Source organism: Hemibagrus wyckioides, linkage group LG03 (assembly GCF_019097595.1).
Source record: "Hemibagrus wyckioides isolate EC202008001 linkage group LG03, SWU_Hwy_1.0, whole genome shotgun sequence".
NCBI classification, from domain to species: Eukaryota; Metazoa; Chordata; class Actinopteri; order Siluriformes; family Bagridae; genus Hemibagrus; species Hemibagrus wyckioides.
The window spans coordinates 34,620,025-34,645,153 of NC_080712.1; the positions used below are offsets into that span (position 1 = coordinate 34,620,025).

Consider the following 25,129-nt stretch of genomic DNA (forward strand, 5'->3'; position numbering starts at 1 on the left):
CTGTGTTTCACACCCTGCTCTGTCCTTAATCCTAATTACACACACACACACACACACACACACACACACACACAGAAAGCATTCACCCCCAGTGCTTTCTCTTTTTGCTGTATTAAAACAGTTTAAATCTATCAGAGATTGATTTCTGCTCCTCTTTGAAGAGATTATACAGAAATAAAATTAAGTTATTTAGATAGCCTCTGAGAAATAAAAATAAAATCTAAACTAAAACTAAACACTGCACAATTTCTACATATTCAACCCTCAGTGTCAATCGTCCTTTTGTGCCTTTTTTTTAATGAATTTGAGTTGTCTCTCTCTGAGCTGTGCAATGTTTACACTTCAGCTTTTTCTCTCATTCCTCTGCAGGTTTCAGATCAGATCAGATAGTCTGGGGTTTAGTCTGGGGTTTAGTCTGGGGTTAGTGTGATGAACAGTGATGAGTGTGACAAGTGAAAAATAATGAAGAGTGTGATAAGTGATGAGTGTGAAGATGAGTAATGTGTGATGAAGATGATGAATAAGGAAGAGTAGAGTGAATAGTGTGTGTACCTCGTCCCTCCAAAGAGGATGATTCGATCTCCAACAATGCAACAGCACTGTCGTCTGCGGGGACATGGGAACTTCCCCTTTGGCTCCACCTTCTTCCAACAGAATGTCTCTACACACACACACACAAAGGTTTATTATATTATTATGACATAAAACCAAGCTCTGTGCATCGCAGTGATAAAATTAGGAGAAAAGACCGTACTGTATAAAACAGACTGTTAACTGCTGTTTATTTTAAAGAAATATTTTGGAAATGTTCTGCTTTGCTATGAGGATGAAGAACATAAACAGAGCACAAGCATTTCTATCATGCTATAGTACAAAGCTGTTACTCTCATCTTCATACAATATCTTAGTACCGATCGTAATTCCTTCATAACACTATACTACACTATAGTACACTACATAACCACTATACTACACTACATAACCACTATACTACACTATAGTACACTACATAACCACTATACTACACTACATAACCACTATACTACACTATAGTACACTACATAACCACTATACTACACTATAGTACACTACATAAACACTATACTATACTATAGTACACTAAACTACACTACATAAACACTATACTACACTATAGTACACTACATAACCACTATACTACACTATAGTACACTACATAACCACTATACTACACTACATAACCACTATACTACACTATAGTACACTACATAACCACTATACTACACTATAGTACACTACATAACCACTATACTACACTATAGTACACTACATAAACACTATACTATACTATAGTACACTAAACTACACTACATAAACACTATACTACACTATAATACACTACATAACCACTATACTACACTATAGTACACTACATAACCACTATACTACACTACATAACCACTATACTACACTATAGTACACTACATAACCACTATACTACACTATAGTACACTACATAAACACTATACTATACTATAGTACACTAAACTACACTACATAAACACTATACTACACTATAGTACACTACATAACCACTATACTACACTATAGTACACTACATAACCACTATACTACACTATAGTACACTACATAAACACTATACTACACTAAACTACACTATACTACATTAAACTACACTATAATACACTACATAACCACTATACTACACTATAGTACACTACATAACCACTATACTACACTACATAACCACTATACTACACTATAGTACACTACATAACCACTATACTACACTATAGTACACTACATAACCACTATACTACACTATAGTACACTACATAAACACTATACTACACTAAACTACACTATACTACATTAAACTACACTATAGTACACTACATAACCACTATACTACACTAAACTACACTACATAAACACTATACTACACTAAACTACACTATACTACATTAAACTACACTATAGTACACTACATAACCACTATACTACACTAAACTACACTACATAAACACTATACTATACTATAGTACACTAAACTACACTACATAAACACTATACTACACTAAACTACACTATACTACATTAAACTACACTATAGTACACTACATAACCACTATACTACACTAAACTACACTACATAAACACTATACTATACTATAGTACACTAAACTACACTACATAAACACTATACTATACTATAGTACACTAAACTACACTACATAAACACTATACTACACTACACTAAACTACACTACATAAACACTATACTACACTAAACTACACTACATAAACACTATACTACACTACACTAAACTACACTACATAAACACTATACTACACTAAACTACACTACATAAACACTATACTATACTATAGTACACTAAACTACACTACATAAACACTATACTACACTACACTAAACTACACTACACTAAACTACACTACATAAACACTATACTACACTACACTAAACTACACTACACTAAACTACACTACATAAACACTATACTACACTATAGTACACTACATAAACACTACACTATACACTATACTACACTATACTACACTACAGTATAGTACACTAAACTACACTACACTATAGTACACTAAACTACACTACATACAGTAAGGGAAAAAATGATTTTATCCCCTGTTGATTCTGTACGTTTGCCCACTGACAAGAAATGATCAGTCTGTAATTTTAATGGTAAGTTTATCTGAACAGTGAGAGACAGAATAACAACAAAAAAAATCCAGAAAAACACATTTCAGAAAAGTTCTACATTGATTTGCATTTTAATTAGTGAAATAAGTATTTGATCCCCTATCAATCAGAAAGATTTCTGGCTCCCAGGTGTCTTTTATACAGGTAAGGAGCTGAGATTACAGTAGGAGCACTCTCGGGGAGTGCTCTTAATCTCAGCTGTTTAACTGTATGAAGGACACCTGTCCACAGAAGGAAGCAATCAATCAGATTGGTGATTGACTATCATGGTCAAGACCAAAGAGCTGTCCATGGATGTCAGGGACAAGATTGTAGACCTACACAAGGCTGGAATGAGCTACAAGACCATCGCCAACTTTACTTTAGTGTAGTGTAGTATATTGTAGTGCTTATGTAGTGTAGTTTAGTGTACTACAGTGTAGTATAATGTAGTTTAGTTTAGTATAGTGTAGTTTTTAAATGTAGTTTAGTGTAGTGTAGTGTTTGTGTAATTTAGTGTTTACAGTGAGGGAAAAATGATTTGATCCCCTGCTGATTTTTGTACATTTGCCCACTGACAGAAATGATCAGTCTGTAATTTTAATGGTAGGTTTATCTGAACAGTGAGAGACAGAATAACAACAAAAAAAATCCAGAAAAACACATTTCAAAAAAGTTCTACATTGATTTGCATTTTATTGAGTGAAATAAGTATTTGACCCCTTTGCAAAACATGACTTAGTACTTGGTGCCAAACCCTTGTTGGCAATCACAGACGTCAGACATTTCTTGTAGTTGGCCACCAGGTTTGCACACATCTCACATCTCAAGGAATTTGGGCCCACTCCTCTCTGCAGATCCTCTCCAGGTCATTAAGGATTTGTGGCTGACCCTTCAGCTCCCTCCACAGATTTTCTATGGGATTAAGGTCTGGAGACTGGCTAGGCCACTACAGGACCTTAATGTGCTTCTTCTTGAACCACTCCTTTGTTGCCTTGGCCGTGTGTTTTGGGTCATTGTCAGGCTGGAAAATCCATCCACGACCCATTTTCAATGCCCTGGCTGAGGGAAGGAGCTTCTCATCCAAGATTTAACGGTACATGGCTCCGTCCATCGTCCCTTTGATGCGGCACAGTTGTCCTGTCACCTGGGGATGGTGTACTTGGGGTCATAGGCAGCATTCCTCCTCCTCCAAACACGGCGAGTTGAGTTGATGCCAAAGAGCTGGATTTTGGTCTCATTTGACCACAACACTTTCACCCAGTTCTCCTCTGAATCATTCAGATGTTCACTGGCAAACTTCAGATGGTCCTGTACATGTGCTTTCTTTAGCAGGGGGACATTGCGGGTGCTACTGGATTTCAGTCTTTCATGGCGTAGTGTGTTACCAATTATTTTCTTGGTGACTGTGGTCCCAGCTGCCTTGAGATCATTGACAAAATCCTCCAGTGTAATTCTGGGCTGATTCCTCGCCGTTCTCATGATCATTGAAACTCCATGAGGTGAGATCTTGCATGGAGCCCCAGACCGAGGAAGACTGACAGTCCTTTTGTGTTTCTTCCATTTGGGAATAATCGCACCAACTGTTGTCACCTTCTCACCAAGCTGCTTGGCGATGGTCTTGTAGCTCATTCCAGCCTTGTGTAGGTCTACAATCTTGTCCCTGACATCCATGGACAGCTCTTTGGTCTTGACCATGATAGTCAATCACCAATCTGATTGATTGCTTCCTTCTGTGGACAGGTGTCCTTCATACAGTTAAACAGCTGAGATTAAGAAATCCAGTAGCACCCGCAATGTCCCCCTGCTAAAGAAAGCACATGTACAGGACCATCTGAAGTTTGCCAGTGAACATCTGAATGATTCAGAGGAGAACTGGGTGAAAGTGTTGTGGTCAAATGAGACCAAAATCCAGCTCTTTGGCATCAACTCAACTCGCCGTGTTTGGAGGAGGAGGAATGCTGCCTATGACCCCAAGTACACCATCCCCAGGTGACAGGACAACTGTGCCGCATCAAAGGGACGATGGACGGAGCCATGTACCGTTAAATCTTGGATGAGAAGCTCCTTCCCTCAGCCAGGGCATTGAAAATGGGTCGTGGATGGATTTTCCAGCCTGACAATGACCCAAAACACACGGCCAAGGCAACAAAGGAGTGGTTCAAGAAGAAGCACATTAAGGTCCTGTAGTGGCCTAGCCAGTCTCCAGACCTTAATCCCATAGAAAATCTGTGGAGGGAGCTGAAGGGTCAGCCACAAATCCTTAATGACCTGGAGAGGATCTGCAGAGAGGAGTGGGCCCAAATTCCTTGAGATGTGAGATGTGTGCAAACCTGGTGGCCAACTACAAGAAATGTCTGACGTCTGTGATTGCCAACAAGGGTTTGGCACCAAGTACTAAGTCATGTTTTGCAAAGGGGTCAAATACTTATTTCACTCAATAAAATGCAAATCAATGTAGAACTTTGCTGAAATGTGTTTTTCTGGATTTTTTTGTTGTTATTCTGTCTCTCACTGTTCAGATAAACCTACCATTAAAATTACAGACTGGTCATTTCTGTCAGTGGGCAAATGTACAAAAATCAGCAGGGGATCAAATCATTTTTCCCTCACTGTAAACACTAAATTACACAAACACTACACTACACTAAACTACATTTAAAAACTACACTATACTAAACTAAACTACATTATACTACACTGTAGTACACTAAACTACACTACATAAGCACTACAATATACTACACTACACTAAACGACACATAAAAACTACACTATAGTACACTAAACTACACTACATAAACAATATACCACACTACAGTAAACTACACTGTACTATACTACACTAAACTGCACTACACTAAACTACAATATAGTACACTAAACTACACTAAAATACACTATATTACACTACAGTACACTAAACTACACTACATAAACACTAAACTACCCTATAGTACACTAAACTACACTACATAAAAAATTAACCACACTAAACTACAGAATCCTACACTATACTAAATAAACACTAAACTATATTATATAATCACTATAATGCACTACATGAATACTATTTGTGTAGTATAGTATGGTGTAGTGTAGTATAGTGTAGTGTAGTGAAGTATAGTATAGTGTAGTGAAGTATAGTGCAGTGTAGTGAAGTGAAGTATTGTATAGTGAAGTGAAGTATAGTATAGTGTAGTGAAGTGTAGTGAAGTGAAGTATAGTGTAGTGTAGTGAAGTGAAGTATAGTATAGTGTAGTGAAGTATACTATAGTGTAGTGAAGTGAAGTGAAGTATAGTATAGTATAGTATAGTGTAGTGTAGTGTAGTGAAGTGAAGTATAGTATAGTGTAGTATAGTGAAGTGTAGTATAGTGTAGTGAAGTGAAGTAGAGTATAGTATAGTGTAATGTAGTATAGTGTAGTATAGTGTAGTATAGTGTAGTGAAGTGTAATATAGTGTAGTGTAGTGAAGTGTAATATAGTGTAGTGAAGTGTAATATAGTGTAGTGTAGTGAAGTGTAATATAGTGTAGTGTAGTGAAGTGTAATATAGTGTAGTGAAGTGTAATATAGTGTAGTGTAGTGAAGTGTAATATAGTGTAGTGAAGTGTAATATAGTGTAGTGTAGTGAAGTGTAATATAGTGTAGTGAAGTGAAGTGTAATATAGTGTAGTGTAGTGAAGTGTAATATAGTGTAGTGTAGTGAAGTGTAATATAGTGTAGTGAAGTGAAGTGTAATATAGTGTAGTGAAGTGTAATATAGTGTAGTGTAGTGAAGTGTAATATAGTGTAGTGAAGTGTAATATAGTGTAGTGTAGTGAAGTGTAATATAGTGTAGTGTAGTGAAGTGTAATATAGTGTAGTGAAGTGAAGTGTAATATAGTGTAGTGAAGTGTAATATAGTGTAGTGTAGTGAAGTGTAATATAGTGTAGTGTAGTGAAGTGTAATATAGTGTAGTGAAGTGTAATATAGTGTAGTGTAGTGAAGTGTAATATAGTGTAGTGAAGTGTAATATAGTGTAGTGAAGTGTAATATAGTGTAGTGTAGTGAAGTGTAATATAGTGTAGTGTAGTGAAGTGTAATATAGTGTAGTGAAGTGTAATATAGTGTAGTGTAGTGAAGTGTAATATAGTGTAGTGTAGTGAAGTGTAATATAGTGTAGTGAAGTGTAATATAGTGTAGTGTAGTGAAGTGTAATATAGTGTAGTGTAGTGAAGTGTAATATAGTGTAGTGAAGTGTAATATAGTGTAGTGTAGTGAAGTGTAATATAGTGTAGTGAAGTGAAGTGTAATATAGTGTAGTGTAGTGAAGTGTAATATAGTGTAGTGAAGTGAAGTGTAATATAGTGTAGTGTAGTGAAGTGTAATATAGTGTAGTGTAGTGAAGTGTAATATAGTGTAGTGTAGTGAAGTGTAATATAGTGTAGTGTAGTGAAGTGTAATATAGTGTAGTGTAGTGAAGTGTAATATAGTGTAGTGTAGTGAAGTGTAATATAGTGTAGTGTAGTGAAGTGTAATATAGTGTAGTGTAGTGAAGTGTAATATAGTGTAGTGTAGTGAAGTGTAATATAGTGTAGTGTAGTGAAGTGTAATATAGTGTAGTGAAGTGTAATATAGTGTAGTGTAGTGAAGTGTAATATAGTGTAGTGTAGTGAAGTGTAATATAGTGTAGTGAAGTGAAGTGTAATATAGTGTAGTGAAGTGAAGTGTAATATAGTGTAGTGAAGTGAAGTGTAATATAGTGTAGTGAAGTGTAATATAGTGTAGTGAAGTGAAGTGTAATATAGTGTAGTGAAGTGAAGTGTAATATAGTGTAGTGAAGTGAAGTGTAATATAGTGTAGTGAAGTGTAATATAGTGTAGTGAAGTGTAATATAGTGTAGTGAAGTGAAGTGTAATATAGTGTAGTGAAGTGAAGTGTAATATAGTGTAGTGAAGTGAAGTGTAATATAGTGTAGTGTAGTGTAATATAGTGTAGTGTAGTGAAGTGTAATATAGTGTAGTGAAGTGTAATATAGTGTAGTGTAGTGAAGTGTAATATAGTGTAGTGAAGTGTAATATAGTGTAGTGTAGTGAAGTGTGATATAGTGTAGTGTAGTGAAGTGTAATATAGTGTAGTGAAGTGTAATATAGTGTAGTGTAGTGAAGTGTAATATAGTGTAGTGAAGTGTAATATAGTGTAGTGTAGTGAAGTGTAATATAGTGTAGTGAAGTGAAGTGTAATATAGTGTAGTGAAGTGTAATATAGTGTAGTGTAGTGAAGTGTAATATAGTGTAGTGAAGTGAAGTGTAATATAGTGTAGTGAAGTGTAATATAGTGTAGTGTAGTGAAGTGTAATATAGTGTAGTGTAGTGAAGTGTAATATAGTGTAGTGAAGTGTAATATAGTGTAGTGTAGTGAAGTGTAATATAGTGTAGTGTAGTGAAGTGTAATATAGTGTAGTGAAGTGAAGTGTAATATAGTGTAGTGAAGTGTAATATAGTGTAGTGTAGTGAAGTGTAATATAGTGTAGTGAAGTGAAGTGTAATATAGTGTAGTGAAGTGTAATATAGTGTAGTGTAGTGAAGTGTAATATAGTGTAGTGAAGTGTAATATAGTGTAGTGTAGTGAAGTGTAATATAGTGTAGTGTAGTGAAGTGTAATATAGTGTAGTGAAGTGTAATATAGTGTAGTGTAGTGAAGTGTAATATAGTGTAGTGTAGTGAAGTGTAATATAGTGTAGTGAAGTGTAATATAGTGTAGTGAAGTGTAATATAGTGTAGTGAAGTGTAATATAGTGTAGTGAAGTGTAATATAGTGTAGTGAAGTGTAATATAGTGTAGTGTAGTGAAGTGTAATATAGTGTAGTGAAGTGAAGTGTAATATAGTGTAGTGAAGTGTAATATAGTGTAGTGCAGTGAAGTGTAATATAGTGTAGTGTAGTGAAGTGTAATATAGTGTAGTGTAGTGAAGTGTAATATAGTGTAGTGTAGTGAAGTGTAATATAGTGTAGTGTAGTGAAGTGTAATATAGTGTAGTGAAGTGTAATATAGTGTAGTGTAGTGAAGTGTAATATAGTGTAGTGAAGTGTAATATAGTGTAGTGTAGTGAAGTGTAATATAGTGTAGTGAAGTGTAATATAGTGTAGTGTAGTGAAGTGTAATATAGTGTAGTGAAGTGTAATATAGTGTAGTGTAGTGAAGTGTAATATAGTGTAGTGAAGTGTAATATAGTGTAGTGTAGTGAAGTGTAATATAGTGTAGTGTAGTGAAGTGTAATATAGTGTAGTGAAGTGTAATATAGTGTAGTGTAGTGAAGTGTAATATAGTGTAGTGTAGTGAAGTGTAATATAGTGTAGTGAAGTGAAGTGTAATATAGTGTAGTGAAGTGTAATATAGTGTAGTGTAGTGAAGTGTAATATAGTGTAGTGAAGTGAAGTGTAATATAGTGTAGTGAAGTGTAATATAGTGTAGTGTAGTGAAGTGTAATATAGTGTAGTGAAGTGTAATATAGTGTAGTGTAGTGAAGTGTAATATAGTGTAGTGTAGTGAAGTGTAATATAGTGTAGTGAAGTGTAATATAGTGTAGTGTAGTGAAGTGTAATATAGTGTAGTGTAGTGAAGTGTAATATAGTGTAGTGAAGTGTAATATAGTGTAGTGAAGTGTAATATAGTGTAGTGAAGTGTAATATAGTGTAGTGAAGTGTAATATAGTGTAGTGTAGTGAAGTGTAATATAGTGTAGTGTAGTGTAATATAGTGTAGTGAAGTGAAGTGTAATATAGTGTAGTGTAGTGAAGTGTAATATAGTGTAGTGTAGTGAAGTGTAATATAGTGTAGTGAAGTGTAATATAGTGTAGTGAAGTGTAATATAGTGTAGTGAAGTGTAATATAGTGTAGTGAAGTGAAGTGTAATATAGTGTAGTGTAGTGAAGTGTAATATAGTGTAGTGTAGTGAAGTGTAATATAGTGTAGTGTAGTGAAGTGTAATATAGTGTAGTGTAGTGAAGTGTAATATAGTGTAGTGAAGTGTAATATAGTGTAGTGTAGTGAAGTGTAATATAGTGTAGTGAAGTGTAATATAGTGTAGTGTAGTGAAGTGTAATATAGTGTAGTGAAGTGTAATATAGTGTAGTGTAGTGTAATATAGTGTAGTGAAGTGTAATATAGTGTAGTGAAGTGTAATATAGTGTAGTGAAGTGTAATATAGTGAAGTGAAGTGTAATATAGTGTAGTGAAGTGAAGTGTAATATAGTGTAGTGAAGTGTAATATAGTGTAGTGTAGTGAAGTGTAATATAGTGTAGTGAAGTGAAGTGTAATATAGTGTAGTGAAGTGTAATATAGTGTAGTGAAGTGTAATATAGTGTAGTGTAGTGAAGTGTAATATAGTGTAGTGAAGTGAAGTGTAATATAGTGTAGTGAAGTGTAATATAGTGTAGTGTAGTGAAGTGTAATATAGTGTAGTGAAGTGAAGTGTAATATAGTGTAGTGAAGTGTAATATAGTGTAGTGAAGTGAAGTGTAATATAGTGTAGTGAAGTGTAATATAGTGTAGTGAAGTGTAATATAGTGTAGTGAAGTGTAATATAGTGTAGTGAAGTGAAGTGTAATATAGTGTAGTGAAGTGTAATATAGTGTAGTGAAGTGAAGTGTAATATAGTGTAGTGAAGTGAAGTGTAATATAGTGTAGTGAAGTGTAATATAGTGTAGTGAAGTGAAGTGTAATATAGTGTAGTGAAGTGTAATATAGTGTAGTGAAGTGTAATATAGTGTAGTGAAGTGAAGTGTAATATAGTGTAGTGAAGTGTAATATAGTGTAGTGAAGTGAAGTGTAATATAGTGTAGTGAAGTGTAATATAGTGTAGTGAAGTGAAGTGTAATATAGTGTAGTGTAGTGAAGTGTAATATAGTGTAGTGAAGTGTAATATAGTGTAGTGTAGTGAAGTGTAATATAGTGTAGTGTAGTGAAGTGTAATATAGTGTAGTGAAGTGTAATATAGTGTAGTGTAGTGAAGTGTAATATAGTGTAGTGAAGTGTAATATAGTGTAGTGTAGTGAAGTGTAATATAGTGTAGTGAAGTGAAGTGTAATATAGTGTAGTGAAGTGTAATATAGTGTAGTGTAGTGAAGTGTAATATAGTGTAGTGAAGTGTAATATAGTGTAGTGTAGTGAAGTGTAATATAGTGTAGTGAAGTGTAATATAGTGTAGTGTAGTGAAGTGTAATATAGTGTAGTGAAGTGTAATATAGTGTAGTGTAGTGAAGTGTAATATAGTGTAGTGAAGTGTAATATAGTGTAGTGTAGTGAAGTGTAATATAGTGTAGTGAAGTGTAATATAGTGTAGTGTAGTGAAGTGTAATATAGTGTAGTGAAGTGTAATATAGTGTAGTGTAGTGAAGTGTAATATAGTGTAGTGAAGTGTAATATAGTGTAGTGTAGTGAAGTGTAATATAGTGTAGTGTAGTGAAGTGTAATATAGTGTAGTGAAGTGTAATATAGTGTAGTGTAGTGAAGTGTAATATAGTGTAGTGAAGTGAAGTGTAATATAGTGTAGTGAAGTGTAATATAGTGTAGTGAAGTGTAATATAGTGTAGTGTAGTGAAGTGTAATATAGTGTAGTGAAGTGTAATATAGTGTAGTGTAGTGAAGTGTAATATAGTGTAGTGTAGTGAAGTGTAATATAGTGTAGTGAAGTGTAATATAGTGTAGTGTAGTGAAGTGTAATATAGTGTAGTGAAGTGTAATATAGTGTAGTGAAGTGTAATATAGTGTAGTGAAGTGTAATATAGTGTAGTGAAGTGTAATATAGTGTAGTGAAGTGTAATATAGTGTAGTGAAGTGTAATATAGTGTAGTGAAGTGAAGTGTAATATAGTGTAGTGTAGTGAAGTGTAATATAGTGTAGTGTAGTGAAGTGTAATATAGTGTAGTGTAGTGAAGTGTAATATAGTGTAGTGTAGTGAAGTGTAATATAGTGTAGTGTAGTGAAGTGTAATATAGTGTAGTGAAGTGAAGTGTAATATAGTGTAGTGAAGTGAAGTGTAATATAGTGTAGTGAAGTGTAATATAGTGTAGTGTAGTGAAGTGTAATATAGTGTAGTGTAGTGAAGTGTAATATAGTGTAGTGAAGTGTAATATAGTGTAGTGTAGTGAAGTGTAATATAGTGTAGTGAAGTGAAGTGTAATATAGTGTAGTGAAGTGTAATATAGTGTAGTGTAGTGAAGTGTAATATAGTGTAGTGAAGTGTAATATAGTGTAGTGTAGTGAAGTGTAATATAGTGTAGTGAAGTGTAATATAGTGTAGTGTAGTGAAGTGTAATATAGTGTAGTGAAGTGTAATATAGTGTAGTGAAGTGTAATATAGTGTAGTGTAGTGAAGTGTAATATAGTGTAGTGAAGTGTAATATAGTGTAGTGTAGTGAAGTGTAATATAGTGTAGTGAAGTGTAATATAGTGTAGTGTAGTGAAGTGTAATATAGTGTAGTGAAGTGTAATATAGTGTAGTGTAGTGAAGTGTAATATAGTGTAGTGAAGTGTAATATAGTGTAGTGTAGTGAAGTGTAATATAGTGTAGTGAAGTGTAATATAGTGTAGTGTAGTGAAGTGTAATATAGTGTAGTGAAGTGTAATATAGTGTAGTGTAGTGAAGTGTAATATAGTGTAGTGTAGTGAAGTGTAATATAGTGTAGTGAAGTGTAATATAGTGTAGTGTAGTGAAGTGTAATATAGTGTAGTGAAGTGTAATATAGTGTAGTGTAGTGAAGTGTAATATAGTGTAGTGTAGTGAAGTGTAATATAGTGTAGTGAAGTGTAATATAGTGTAGTGTAGTGAAGTGTAATATAGTGTAGTGAAGTGTAATATAGTGTAGTGAAGTGTAATATAGTGTAGTGAAGTGTAATATAGTGTAGTGAAGTGTAATATAGTGTAGTGTAGTGAAGTGTAATATAGTGTAGTGAAGTGTAATATAGTGTAGTGTAGTGAAGTGTAATATAGTGTAGTGAAGTGAAGTGTAATATAGTGTAGTGAAGTGTAATATAGTGTAGTGAAGTGTAATATAGTGTAGTGTAGTGAAGTGTAATATAGTGTAGTGAAGTGAAGTGTAATATAGTGTAGTGAAGTGTAATATAGTGTAGTGAAGTGAAGTGTAATATAGTGTAGTGAAGTGTAATATAGTGTAGTGAAGTGTAATATAGTGTAGTGTAGTGAAGTGTAATATAGTGTAGTGAAGTGAAGTGTAATATAGTGTAGTGAAGTGTAATATAGTGTAGTGAAGTGAAGTGTAATATAGTGTAGTGAAGTGTAATATAGTGTAGTGAAGTGTAATATAGTGTAGTGTAGTGAAGTGTAATATAGTGTAGTGAAGTGTAATATAGTGTAGTGAAGTGTAATATAGTGTAGTGAAGTGTAATATAGTGTAGTGAAGTGTAATATAGTGTAGTGAAGTGAAGTGTAATATAGTGTAGTGAAGTGTAATATAGTGTAGTGAAGTGAAGTGTAATATAGTGTAGTGAAGTGTAATATAGTGTAGTGAAGTGTAATATAGTGTAGTGAAGTGTAATATAGTGTAGTGAAGTGAAGTGTAATATAGTGTAGTGAAGTGAAGTGTAATATAGTGTAGTGTAGTGAAGTGTAATATAGTGTAGTGTAGTGAAGTGTAATATAGTGTAGTGAAGTGAAGTGTAATATAGTGTAGTGTAGTGAAGTGTAATATAGTGTAGTGAAGTGAAGTGTAATATAGTGTAGTGTAGTGAAGTGTAATATAGTGTAGTGTAGTGAAGTGTAATATAGTGTAGTGAAGTGTAATATAGTGTAGTGTAGTGAAGTGTAATATAGTGTAGTGAAGTGTAATATAGTGTAGTGTAGTGAAGTGTAATATAGTGTAGTGAAGTGTAATATAGTGTAGTGTAGTGAAGTGTAATATAGTGTAGTGTAGTGAAGTGTAATATAGTGTAGTGTAGTGAAGTGTAATATAGTGTAGTGAAGTGTAATATAGTGTAGTGTAGTGAAGTGTAATATAGTGTAGTGAAGTGTAATATAGTGTAGTGTAGTGAAGTGTAATATAGTGTAGTGAAGTGTAATATAGTGTAGTGAAGTGAAGTGTAATATAGTGTAGTGAAGTGTAATATAGTGTAGTGTAGTGAAGTGTAATATAGTGTAGTGAAGTGTAATATAGTGTAGTGTAGTGAAGTGTAATATAGTGTAGTGTAGTGAAGTGTAATATAGTGTAGTGAAGTGTAATATAGTGTAGTGAAGTGAAGTGTAATATAGTGTAGTGAAGTGTAATATAGTGTAGTGTAGTGAAGTGTAATATAGTGTAGTGTAGTGAAGTGTAATATAGTGTAGTGAAGTGTAATATAGTGTAGTGTAGTGAAGTGTAATATAGTGTAGTGAAGTGTAATATAGTGTAGTGTAGTGAAGTGTAATATAGTGTAGTGAAGTGTAATATAGTGTAGTGTAGTGAAGTGTAATATAGTGTAGTGAAGTGTAATATAGTGTAGTGTAGTGAAGTGTAATATAGTGTAGTGAAGTGTAATATAGTGTAGTGTAGTGAAGTGTAATATAGTGTAGTGTAGTGAAGTGTAATATAGTGTAGTGTAGTGAAGTGTAATATAGTGTAGTGTAGTGAAGTGTAATATAGTGTAGTGTAGTGAAGTGTAATATAGTGTAGTGAAGTGTAATATAGTGTAGTGTAGTGAAGTGTAATATAGTGTAGTGAAGTGAAGTGTAATATAGTGTAGTGAAGTGAAGTGTAATATAGTGTAGTGTAGTGAAGTGTAATATAGTGTAGTGAAGTGTAATATAGTGTAGTGTAGTGAAGTGTAATATAGTGTAGTGAAGTGTAATATAGTGTAGTGTAGTGAAGTGTAATATAGTGTAGTGAAGTGTAATATAGTGTAGTGTAGTGAAGTGTAATATAGTGTAGTGTAGTGAAGTGTAATATAGTGTAGTGTAGTGAAGTGTAATATAGTGTAGTGTAGTGAAGTGTAATATAGTGTAGTGTAGTGAAGTGTAATATAGTGTAGTGAAGTGTAATATAGTGTAGTGAAGTGTAATATAGTGTAGTGAAGTGAAGTGTAATATAGTGTAGTGAAGTGAAGTGTAATATAGTGTAGTGAAGTGTAATATAGTGTAGTGTAGTGAAGTGTAATATAGTGTAGTGTAGTGAAGTGTAATATAGTGTAGTGTAGTGAAGTGTAATATAGTGTAGTGAAGTGAAGTGTAATATAGTGTAGTGAAGTGAAGTGTAATATAGTGTAGTGAAGTGAAGTGTAATATAGTGTAGTGAAGTGTAATATAGTGTAGTGTAGTGAAGTGTAATATAGTGTAGTGAAGTGTAATATAGTGTAGTGTAGTGAAGTGTAATATAGTGTAGTGTAGTGAAGTGTAATATAGTGTAGTGAAGTGAAGTGTAATATAGTGTAGTGAAGTGTAATATAGTGTAGTGTAGTGAAGTGTAATATAGTGTAGTGAAGTGAAGTGTAATATAGTGTAGTGAAGTGAAGTGTAATATAGTGTAGTGAAGTGAAGTGTAATATAGTGTAGTGAAGTGAAGTGTAATATAGTGTAGTGAAGTGTAATATAGTGTAGTGTAGTGAAGTGTAATATAGTGTAGTGAAGTGAAGTGTAATATAGTGTAGTGAAGTGTAATATAGTGTAGTGTAGTGAAGTGTAATATAGTGTAGTGAAGTGAAGTGTAATATAGTGTAGTGAAGTGTAATATAGTGTAGTGTAGTGAAGTGTAATATAGTGTAGTGAAGTGAAGTGTAATATAGTGTAGTGTAGTGAAGTGTAATATAGTGTAGTGAAGTGTAATATAGTGTAGTGTAGTGAAGTGTAATATAGTGTAGTGAAGTGAAGTGTAATATAGTGTAGTGTAGTGAAGTGTAATATAGTGTAGTGAAGTGTAATATAGTGTAGTGAAGTGAAGTGTAATATAGTGTAGTGAAGTGTAATATAGTGTAGTGTAGTGAAGTGTAATATAGTGTAGTGAAGTGAAGTGTAATATAGTGTAGTGAAGTGAAGTGTAATATAGTGTAGTGAAGTGAAGTGTAATATAGTGTAGTGAAGTGTAATATAGTGTAGTGTAGTGAAGTGTAATATAGTGTAGTGTAGTGAAGTGTAATATAGTGTAGTGAAGTGTAATATAGTGTAGTGAAGTGAAGTGTAATATAGTGTAGTGAAGTGTAATATAGTGTAGTGAAGTGAAGTGTAATATAGTGTAGTGAAGTGTAATATAGTGTAGTGTAGTGAAGTGTAATATAGTGTAGTGAAGTGTAATATAGTGTAGTGAAGTGAAGTGTAATATAGTGTAGTGAAGTGTAATATAGTGTAGTGAAGTGTAATATAGTCTAGTGAAGTGTAATATAGTGTAGTGTAGTGAAGTGTAATATAGTGTAGTGAAGTGTAATATAGTGTAGTGTAGTGAAGTGTAATATAGTGTAGTGAAGTGTAATATAGTGTAGTGAAGTGTAATATAGTGTAGTGAAGTGAAGTGTAATATAGTGTAGTGAAGTGTAATATAGTGTAGTGAAGTGTAATATAGTGTAGTGTAGTGAAGTGTAATATAGTGTAGTGAAGTGAAGTGTAATATAGTGTAGTGAAGTGTAATATAGTGTAGTGAAGTGAAGTGTAATATAGTGTAGTGAAGTGTAATATAGTGTAGTGTAGTGAAGTGTAATATAGTGTAGTGAAGTGTAATATAGTGTAGTGTAGTGAAGTGTAATATAGTGTAGTGAAGTGTAATATAGTGTAGTGAAGTGTAATATAGTGTAGTGAAGTGAAGTGTAATATAGTGTAGTGAAGTGTAATATAGTGTAGTGTAGTGAAGTGTAATATAGTGTAGTGAAGTGAAGTGTAATATAGTGTAGTGAAGTGTAATATAGTGTAGTGAAGTGAAGTGTAATATAGTGTAGTGTAGTGAAGTGTAATATAGTGTAGTGAAGTGTAATATAGTGTAGTGTAGTGAAGTGTAATATAGTGTAGTGAAGTGAAGTGTAATATAGTGTAGTGAAGTGTAATATAGTGTAGTGAAGTGAAGTGTAATATAGTGTAGTGAAGTGTAATATAGTGTAGTGAAGTGTAATATAGTGTAGTGAAGTGAAGTGTAATATAGTGTAGTGAAGTGTAATATAGTGTAGTGTAGTGAAGTGTAATATAGTGTAGTGAAGTGAAGTGTAATATAGTGTAGTGAAGTGTAATATAGTGTAGTGAAGTGTAATATAGTGTAGTGAAGTGTAATATAGTGTAGTGTAGTGAAGTGTAATATAGTGTAGTGAAGTGTAATATAGTGTAGTGAAGTGAAGTGTAATATAGTGTAGTGAAGTGTAATATAGTGTAGTGAAGTGAAGTGTAATATAGTGTAGTGAAGTGTAATATAGTGTAGTGAAGTGAAGTGTAATATAGTGTAGTGAAGTGTAATATAGTGTAGTGTAGTGAAGTGTAATATAGTGTAGTGAAGTGAAGTGTAATATAGTGTAGTGAAGTGTAATATAGTGTAGTGAAGTGAAGTGTAATATAGTGTAGTGAAGTGTAATATAGTGTAGTGTAGTGAAGTGTAATATAGTGTAGTGAAGTGTAATATAGTGTAGTGAAGTGAAGTGTAATATAGTGTAGTGAAGTGTAATATAGTGTAGTGAAGTGAAGTGTAATATAGTGTAGTGAAGTGTAATATAGTGTAGTGAAGTGAAGTGTAATATAGTGTAGTGAAGTGTAATATAGTGTAGTGAAGTGAAGTGTAATATAGTGTAGTGAAGTGTAATATAGTGTAGTGAAGTGAAGTGTAATATAGTGTAGTGAAGTGTAATATAGTGTAGTGAAGTGTAATATAGTGTAGTGTAGTGAAGTGTAATATAGTGTAGTGTAGTGAAGTGTAATATAGTGTAGTGAAGTGAAGTGTAATATAGTGTAGTGAAGTGAAGTGTAATATAGTGTAGTGAAGTGTAATATAGTGTAGTGTAGTGAAGTGTAATATAGTGTAGTGAAGTGTAATATAGTGTAGTGTAGTGAAGTGTAATATAGTGTAGTGTAGTGAAGTGTAATATAGTGTAGTGAAGTGTAATATAGTGTAGTGTAGTGAAGTGTAATATAGTGTAGTGAAGTGTAATATAGTGTAGTGTAGTGAAGTGTAATATAGTGTAGTGAAGTGTAATATAGTGTAGTGTAGTGAAGTGTAATATAGTGTAGTGTAGTGAAGTGTAATATAGTGTAGTGTAGTGAAGTGTAATATAGTGTAGTGTAGTGAAGTGTAATATAGTGTAGTGAAGTGAAGTGTAATATAGTGTAGTGAAGTGTAATATAGTGTAGTGTAGTGAAGTGTAATATAGTGTAGTGTAGTGAAGTGTAATATAGTGTAGTGAAGTGTAATATAGTGTAGTGTAGTGTAATATAGTGTAGTGTAGTGAAGTGTAATATAGTGTAGTGTAGTGAAGTGTAATATAGTGTAGTGAAGTGTAATATAGTGTAGTGTAGTGAAGTGTAATATAGTGTAGTGAAGTGAAGTGTAATATAGTGTAGTGAAGTGTAATATAGTGTAGTGTAGTGAAGTGTAATATAGTGTAGTGAAGTGTAATATAGTGTAGTGAAGTGTAATATAGTGTAGTGTAGTGAAGTGTAATATAGTGTAGTGAAGTGTAATATAGTGTAGTGAAGTGTAATATAGTGTAGTGTAGTGAAGTGTAATATAGTGTAGTGAAGTGAAGTGTAATATAGTGTAGTGAAGTGTAATATAGTGTAGTGTAGTGAAGTGTAATATAGTGTAGTGAAGTGTAATATAGTGTAGTGTAGTGTAATATAGTGTAGTGTAGTGAAGTGTAATATAGTGTAGTGTAGTGAAGTGTAATATAGTGTAGTGTAGTGAAGTGTAATATAGTGTAGTGTAGTGAAGTGTAATATAGTGTAGTGTAGTGAAGTGTAATATAGTGTAGTGTAGTGAAGTGTAATATAGTGTAGTGTAGTGAAGTGTAATATAGTGTAGTGTAGTGAAGTGTAATATAGTGTAGTGTAGTGAAGTGTAATATAGTGTAGTGTAGTGTAGTGTAATATAGTGTAGTGTAGTGAAGTGTAATATAGTGTAGTGTAGTGAAGTGTAATATAGTGTAGTGAAGTGAAGTGTAATATAGTGTAGTGTAGTGAAGTGTAATATAGTGTAGTGAAGTGAAGTGTAATATAGTGTAGTGAAGTGTAATATAGTGTAGTGTAGTGAAGTGTAATATAGTGTAGTGTAGTGAAGTGTAATATAGTGTAGTGTAGTGAAGTGTAATATAGTGTAGTGTAGTGAAGTGTAATATAGTGTAGTGAAGTGTAATATAGTGTAGTGTAGTGAAGTGTAATATAGTGTAGTGAAGTGTAATATAGTGTAGTGTAGTGAAGTGTAATATAGTGTAGTGAAGTGTAATATAGTGTAGTGTAGTGAAGTGTAATATAGTGTAGTGAAGTGTAATATAGTGTAGTGAAGTGAAGTGTAATATAGTGTAGTGTAGTGAAGTGTAATATAGTGTAGTGTAGTGAAGTGTAATATAGTGTAGTGTAGTGAAGTGTAATATAGTGTAGTGAAGTGAAGTGTAATATAGTGTAGTGTAGTGAAGTGTAATATAGTGTAGTGAAGTGTAATATAGTGTAGTGAAGTGTAATATAGTGTAGTGAAGTGAAGTGTAATATAGTGTAGTGAAGTGTAATATAGTGTAGTGAAGTGAAGTGTAATATAGTGTAGTGTAGTGAAGTGTAATATAGTGTAGTGAAGTGAAGTGTAATATAGTGTAGTGAAGTGTAATATAGTGTAGTGTAGTGAAGTGTAATATAGTGTAGTGTAGTGAAGTGTAATATAGTGTAGTGAAGTGTAATATAGTGTAGTGAAGTGTAATATAGTGTAGTGAAGTGAAGTGTAATATAGTGTAGTGAAGTGTAATATAGTGTAGTGAAGTGTAATATAGTGTAGTGTAGTGAAGTGTAATATAGTGTAGTGTAGTGAAGTGTAATATAGTGTAGTGAAGTGTAATATAGTGTAGTGTAGTGAAGTGTAATATAGTGTAGTGAAGTGTAATATAGTGTAGTGTAGTGAAGTGTAATATAGTGTAGTGTAGTGAAGTGTAATATAGTGTAGTGAAGTGTAATATAGTGTAGTGAAGTGTAATATAGTGTAGTGAAGTGAAGTGTAATATAGTGTAGTGAAGTGTAATATAGTGTAGTGAAGTGTAATATAGTGTAGTGTAGTGAAGTGTAATATAGTGTAGTGAAGTGAAGTGTAATATAGTGTAGTGAAGTGTAATATAGTGTAGTGAAGTGTAATATAGTGTAGTGAAGTGAAGTGTAATATAGTGTAGTGAAGTGTAATATAGTGTAGTGAAGTGAAGTGTAATATAGTGTAGTGAAGTGAAGTGTAATATAGTGTAGTGAAGTGTAATATAGTGTAGTGAAGTGAAGTGTAATATAGTGTAGTGAAGTGAAGTGTAATATAGTGTAGTGTAGTGAAGTGTAATATAGTGTAGTGTAGTGAAGTGTAATATAGTGTAGTGTAGTGAAGTGTAATATAGTGTAGTGAAGTGAAGTGTAATATAGTGTAGTGAAGTGAAGTGTAATATAGTGTAGTGTAGTGAAGTGTAATATAGTGTAGTGAAGTGTAATATAGTGTAGTGTAGTGAAGTGTAATATAGTGTAGTGTAGTGAAGTGTAATATAGTGTAGTGAAGTGTAATATAGTGTAGTGAAGTGAAGTGTAATATAGTGTAGTGAAGTGAAGTGTAATATAGTGTAGTGAAGTGAAGTGTAATATAGTGTAGTGAAGTGAAGTGTAATATAGTGTAGTGAAGTGAAGTGTAATATAGTGTAGTGTAGTGAAGTGTAATATAGTGTAGTGTAGTGAAGTGTAATATAGTGTAGTGAAGTGAAGTGTAATATAGTGTAGTGAAGTGAAGTGTAATATAGTGTAGTGTAGTGAAGTGTAATATAGTGTAGTGAAGTGAAGTGTAATATAGTGTAGTGTAGTGAAGTGTAATATAGTGTAGTGAAGTGAAGTGTAATATAGTGTAGTGAAGTGAAGTGTAATATAGTGTAGTGAAGTGAAGTGTAATATAGTGTAGTGTAGTGAAGTGTAATATAGTGTAGTGAAGTGAAGTGTAATATAGTGTAGTGAAGTGAAGTGTAATATAGTGTAGTGTAGTGAAGTGTAATATAGTGTAGTGAAGTGAAGTGTAATATAGTGTAGTGAAGTGAAGTGTAATATAGTGTAGTGAAGTGAAGTGTAATATAGTGTAGTGAAGTGAAGTGTAATATAGTGTAGTGAAGTGAAGTGTAATATAGTGTAGTGTAGTGAAGTGTAATATAGTGTAGTGAAGTGAAGTGTAATATAGTGTAGTGAAGTGTAATATAGTGAAGTGAAGTGTAATATAGTGTAGTGAAGTGTAATATAGTGTAGTGAAGTGAAGTGTAATATAGTGTAGTGAAGTGAAGTGTAATATAGTGTAGTGAAGTGAAGTGTAATATAGTGTAGTGTAGTGAAGTGTAATATAGTGTAGTGTAGTGAAGTGTAATATAGTGTAGTGTAGTGAAGTGTAATATAGTGTAGTGAAGTGAAGTGTAATATAGTGTAGTGAAGTGAAGTGTAATATAGTGTAGTGAAGTGAAGTGTAATATAGTGTAGTGTAGTGAAGTGTAATATAGTGTAGTGTAGTGAAGTGTAATATAGTGTAGTGTAGTGAAGTGTAATATAGTGTAGTGTAGTGAAGTGTAATATAGTGTAGTGAAGTGAAGTGTAATATAGTGTAGTGTAGTGAAGTGTAATATAGTGTAGTGTAGTGAAGTGTAATATAGTGTAGTGAAGTGTAATATAGTGTAGTGAAGTGAAGTGTAATATAGTGAAGTGAAGTGTAATATAGTGTAGTGAAGTGTAATATAGTGTAGTGTAGTGAAGTGTAATATAGTGTAGTGTAGTGAAGTGTAATATAGTGTAGTGTAGTGAAGTGTAATATAGTGTAGTGTAGTGAAGTGTAATATAGTGTAGTGTAGTGAAGTGTAATATAGTGTAGTGAAGTGAAGTGTAATATAGTGTAGTGAAGTGTAATATAGTGTAGTGTAGTGAAGTGTAATATAGTGTAGTGAAGTGAAGTGTAATATAGTGTAGTGAAGTGAAGTGTAATATAGTGAAGTGAAGTGTAATATAGTGTAGTGTAGTGAAGTGTAATATAGTGTAGTGAAGTGAAGTGTAATATAGTGAAGTGAAGTGTAATATAGTGTAGTGTAGTGAAGTGTAATATAGTGTAGTGTAGTGAAGTGTAATATAGTGTAGTGAAGTGAAGTGTAATATAGTGAAGTGAAGTGTAATATAGTGTAGTGTAGTGAAGTGTAATATAGTGTAGTGAAGTGAAGTGTAATATAGTGTAGTGAAGTGAAGTGTAATATAGTGAAGTGAAGTGTAATATAGTGTAGTGAAGTGTAATATAGTGTAGTGAAGTGAAGTGTAATATAGTGTAGTGTAGTGAAGTGTAATATAGTGTAGTGAAGTGAAGTGTAATATAGTGTAGTGTAGTGAAGTGTAATATAGTGTAGTGAAGTGAAGTGTAATATAGTGTAGTGAAGTGAAGTGTAATATAGTGAAGTGAAGTGTAATATAGTGTAGTGTAGTGAAGTGTAATATAGTGTAGTGTAGTGAAGTGTAATATAGTGTAGTGTAGTGAAGTGTAATATAGTGTAGTGAAGTGAAGTGTAATATAGTGTAGTGTAGTGAAGTGTAATATAGTGTAGTGTAGTGAAGTGTAATATAGTGTAGTGTAGTGAAGTGTAATATAGTGTAGTGAAGTGAAGTGTAATATAGTGTAGTGTAGTGAAGTGTAATATAGTGTAGTGAAGTGAAGTGTAATATAGTGTAGTGTAGTGAAGTGTAATATAGTGTAGTGAAGTGAAGTGTAATATAGTGTAGTGAAGTGTAGTGTAGTGTAGTGTAGTACAGTGTAGTGTAGTGTAGTGAAGTGTAGTGTAGTACAGTGTAGTGTAGTGAATTGTAGTGTAGTGTACTATAATGTAGTGTAGTGTAGTGAAGTGTAGTGTAGTGTAGTGTAGTGTAGTGAAGTGTAGTGTAGTGCAGTACAGTATAGTATAGTATAGTGAAGTGTAGTATAGTACAGTGTAGTGTAGTGTAGTGTACTATAATGTAGTGTAGTGTAGTTTAGTGAAGTGTAGTATAATGTTTATGTAATGAAGTGTAGTCTAGTGTAGTGTAGTGTAGTGAAGTGTAGTGAAGTGTAGTGAAGTGTAGTGTAGTGTAGTATAGTATAGTGAAGTGTAGTATAGTATAGTATAGTGAAGTGTAGTATAGTACAGTGTAGTGTAGTGAATTGTAGTGTAGTGTACTATAATGTAGTGTAGTGTAGTTTAGTGAAGTGTAGTATAATGTAGTATAATGTTTATGTAATGAAGTGTAGTCTAGTGTAGTGAAGTGTAGTATAATGTAGTATAATGTTTATGTAATGAAGTGTAGTCTAGTGTAGTGAAGTGTAGTATAGTGTAGTGTAGTATAGTATAGTGTAGTGTTTGTGTAGTACAGTTGGTTAGTACATATGACCAGGATTGGTCAGTGTTGCTGTGACTGACAGGAGAGAGAGTAAGGCCCCTCCCACACTGAGAGTCTCTTTATGCTTTCCTGTTCACCAATTAGTAAAAAATCTAAAGACTTTAAGGAACCACAGGAATTACAAGTTACTGTAAATAAAATAAAATAAAATAAAATACAGTGTAGAGACAAACAGCAACTGGAGTTACTGTTAATGTGTTACTTCTACATCCTGGTGCATTTAGTAAATCCTGTAATAACACTGCCATCTAGTGTACGATTCATAACACACGCGCACGCGCGCACACGCGCACACACACACCACTCATACATTACACGCACATACACACCCGGACACTACTACACTCATACACTACACACACACGGTACATTCATACACACCTGCACACTACACTCTTACACTACACACAAACACACACACAGTACATTCATGCACAACACACAAAAACACACACCGTACATTCATACATTACACACACATTATACTCATACACTACAATCATCTACACTACACACACCCACACTACACTCATACACTACACACACCCACACGTGACACACCTACTACACCCGCTACACACACCTACACACTAAACTCATACACTACACATTACACTCTTACATGACACACACACACTATATTTATACAGTAGACTCAGCCACACTACACACACACTACACAAACACTAAACTACACACATCTCCATACAGTGAACAGTTCACAAACTACATCCACACACTACAGTCAGACCACACACACTTTACACTCACAACAATATTGTGTGTGTGTGTGTGTGTGTGTGTGTGTGTGTGTCTCTCTCACCTGGGTTAAATTTCCATAGATCATTAAAGTGTCGGTCCAGTCGAGCATTGTAGCCTCCGAATATATACAACTCTCCGTTATATGAAACTGAAACACAAACGATGAAAAATAAAGAGCTCAGGTGTAATTAGGAGCAATACAACAATGCAGTTTATTATGTGTTACAGATTCAGTTCTTTGTGGATAAGTGAGTCAAATGCTGTGAATGTAAATGTGTTAGCATTAGCAATATATAGCAAAACTCTCAAACTCTCAGTCTGGGCGTTGTATGGATAGCTAACACTAACTGTTACCATAGAAACCATGTTAAACATTGGGGAGCACATGCCCCTGTGTATGTAAATTAGGTGGGTGTGCTCACATGCTGAGTGGCTGCGGCGTCCCTCGGGCTGGATCTGATTGGTGGGTGTGTTGAGCCAGCTGTTAGTTTCAGTATCAAACACTTTAATCTTATTGCAGTAAATCTCGTTATTGGAGTGAAACGGACCGAAGCGATCGGCGCGTCCCCCAAACACGAACATCTTACTGCCAATAATTGTCGCTGAGTGGAAATCTCTCCACCTCGCTGGGGTTCCCTGTGACACACACACACACACACAGACACACACACAGACACACACACAGACACACACACAGACACACACACAGACACACACACAGACACACACACACAAACCCATAAACCCTATGCTTAACTACAGTTACATTTTGGCATGGTGCTAAGCTAACAAACTCACTGTAGCTTTAATTAAACTCCAGCACATGGTGACAGAGTCCAGCTTGTGTATGTCATTGGAGAAACAGTCAGCCTGTAAACACACACACACACAAACACACACACACAATAATACACCATGATACTAATGTAGATATATTGACCACCAGGAGTTTGTATTAAAGGGACAGTGTGTGAGGACCCACCAGTTGTTCATATCCCCCGAAAATGTACATATCTTTGTTGAGGACGCAGGCCGAGTGTCCATCTCTCGCCCCGGGAACCGTCCCTGTGACCTTCGGTGTCCACCACCGGTGACTGCCTAACAC

The 25,129-nt window shown here is 33.7% G+C and overlaps 1 protein-coding gene across 2 annotated transcripts in view; it reads right to left on the reverse strand.

Moving 5' to 3' along the window:
* The window catches only part of klhdc3 (kelch domain containing 3), a 64,384-nt gene that overhangs the window by 29,517 nt on the left and 9,738 nt on the right, over positions 1 to 25,129 (reverse strand). For both annotated transcript variants that reach the window (XM_058385686.1, XM_058385685.1), the window contains 5 exons: positions 25,007 to 25,122; positions 24,823 to 24,894; positions 24,447 to 24,660; positions 24,086 to 24,172; positions 553 to 661 (listed from right to left, as the gene is read on the reverse strand). In XM_058385686.1, the coding sequence (XP_058241669.1) occupies positions 553 to 661; positions 24,086 to 24,172; positions 24,447 to 24,660; positions 24,823 to 24,894; positions 25,007 to 25,122 (598 nt within the window). The remainder of the gene's footprint in view (positions 1 to 552; positions 662 to 24,085; positions 24,173 to 24,446; positions 24,661 to 24,822; positions 24,895 to 25,006; positions 25,123 to 25,129) is intronic.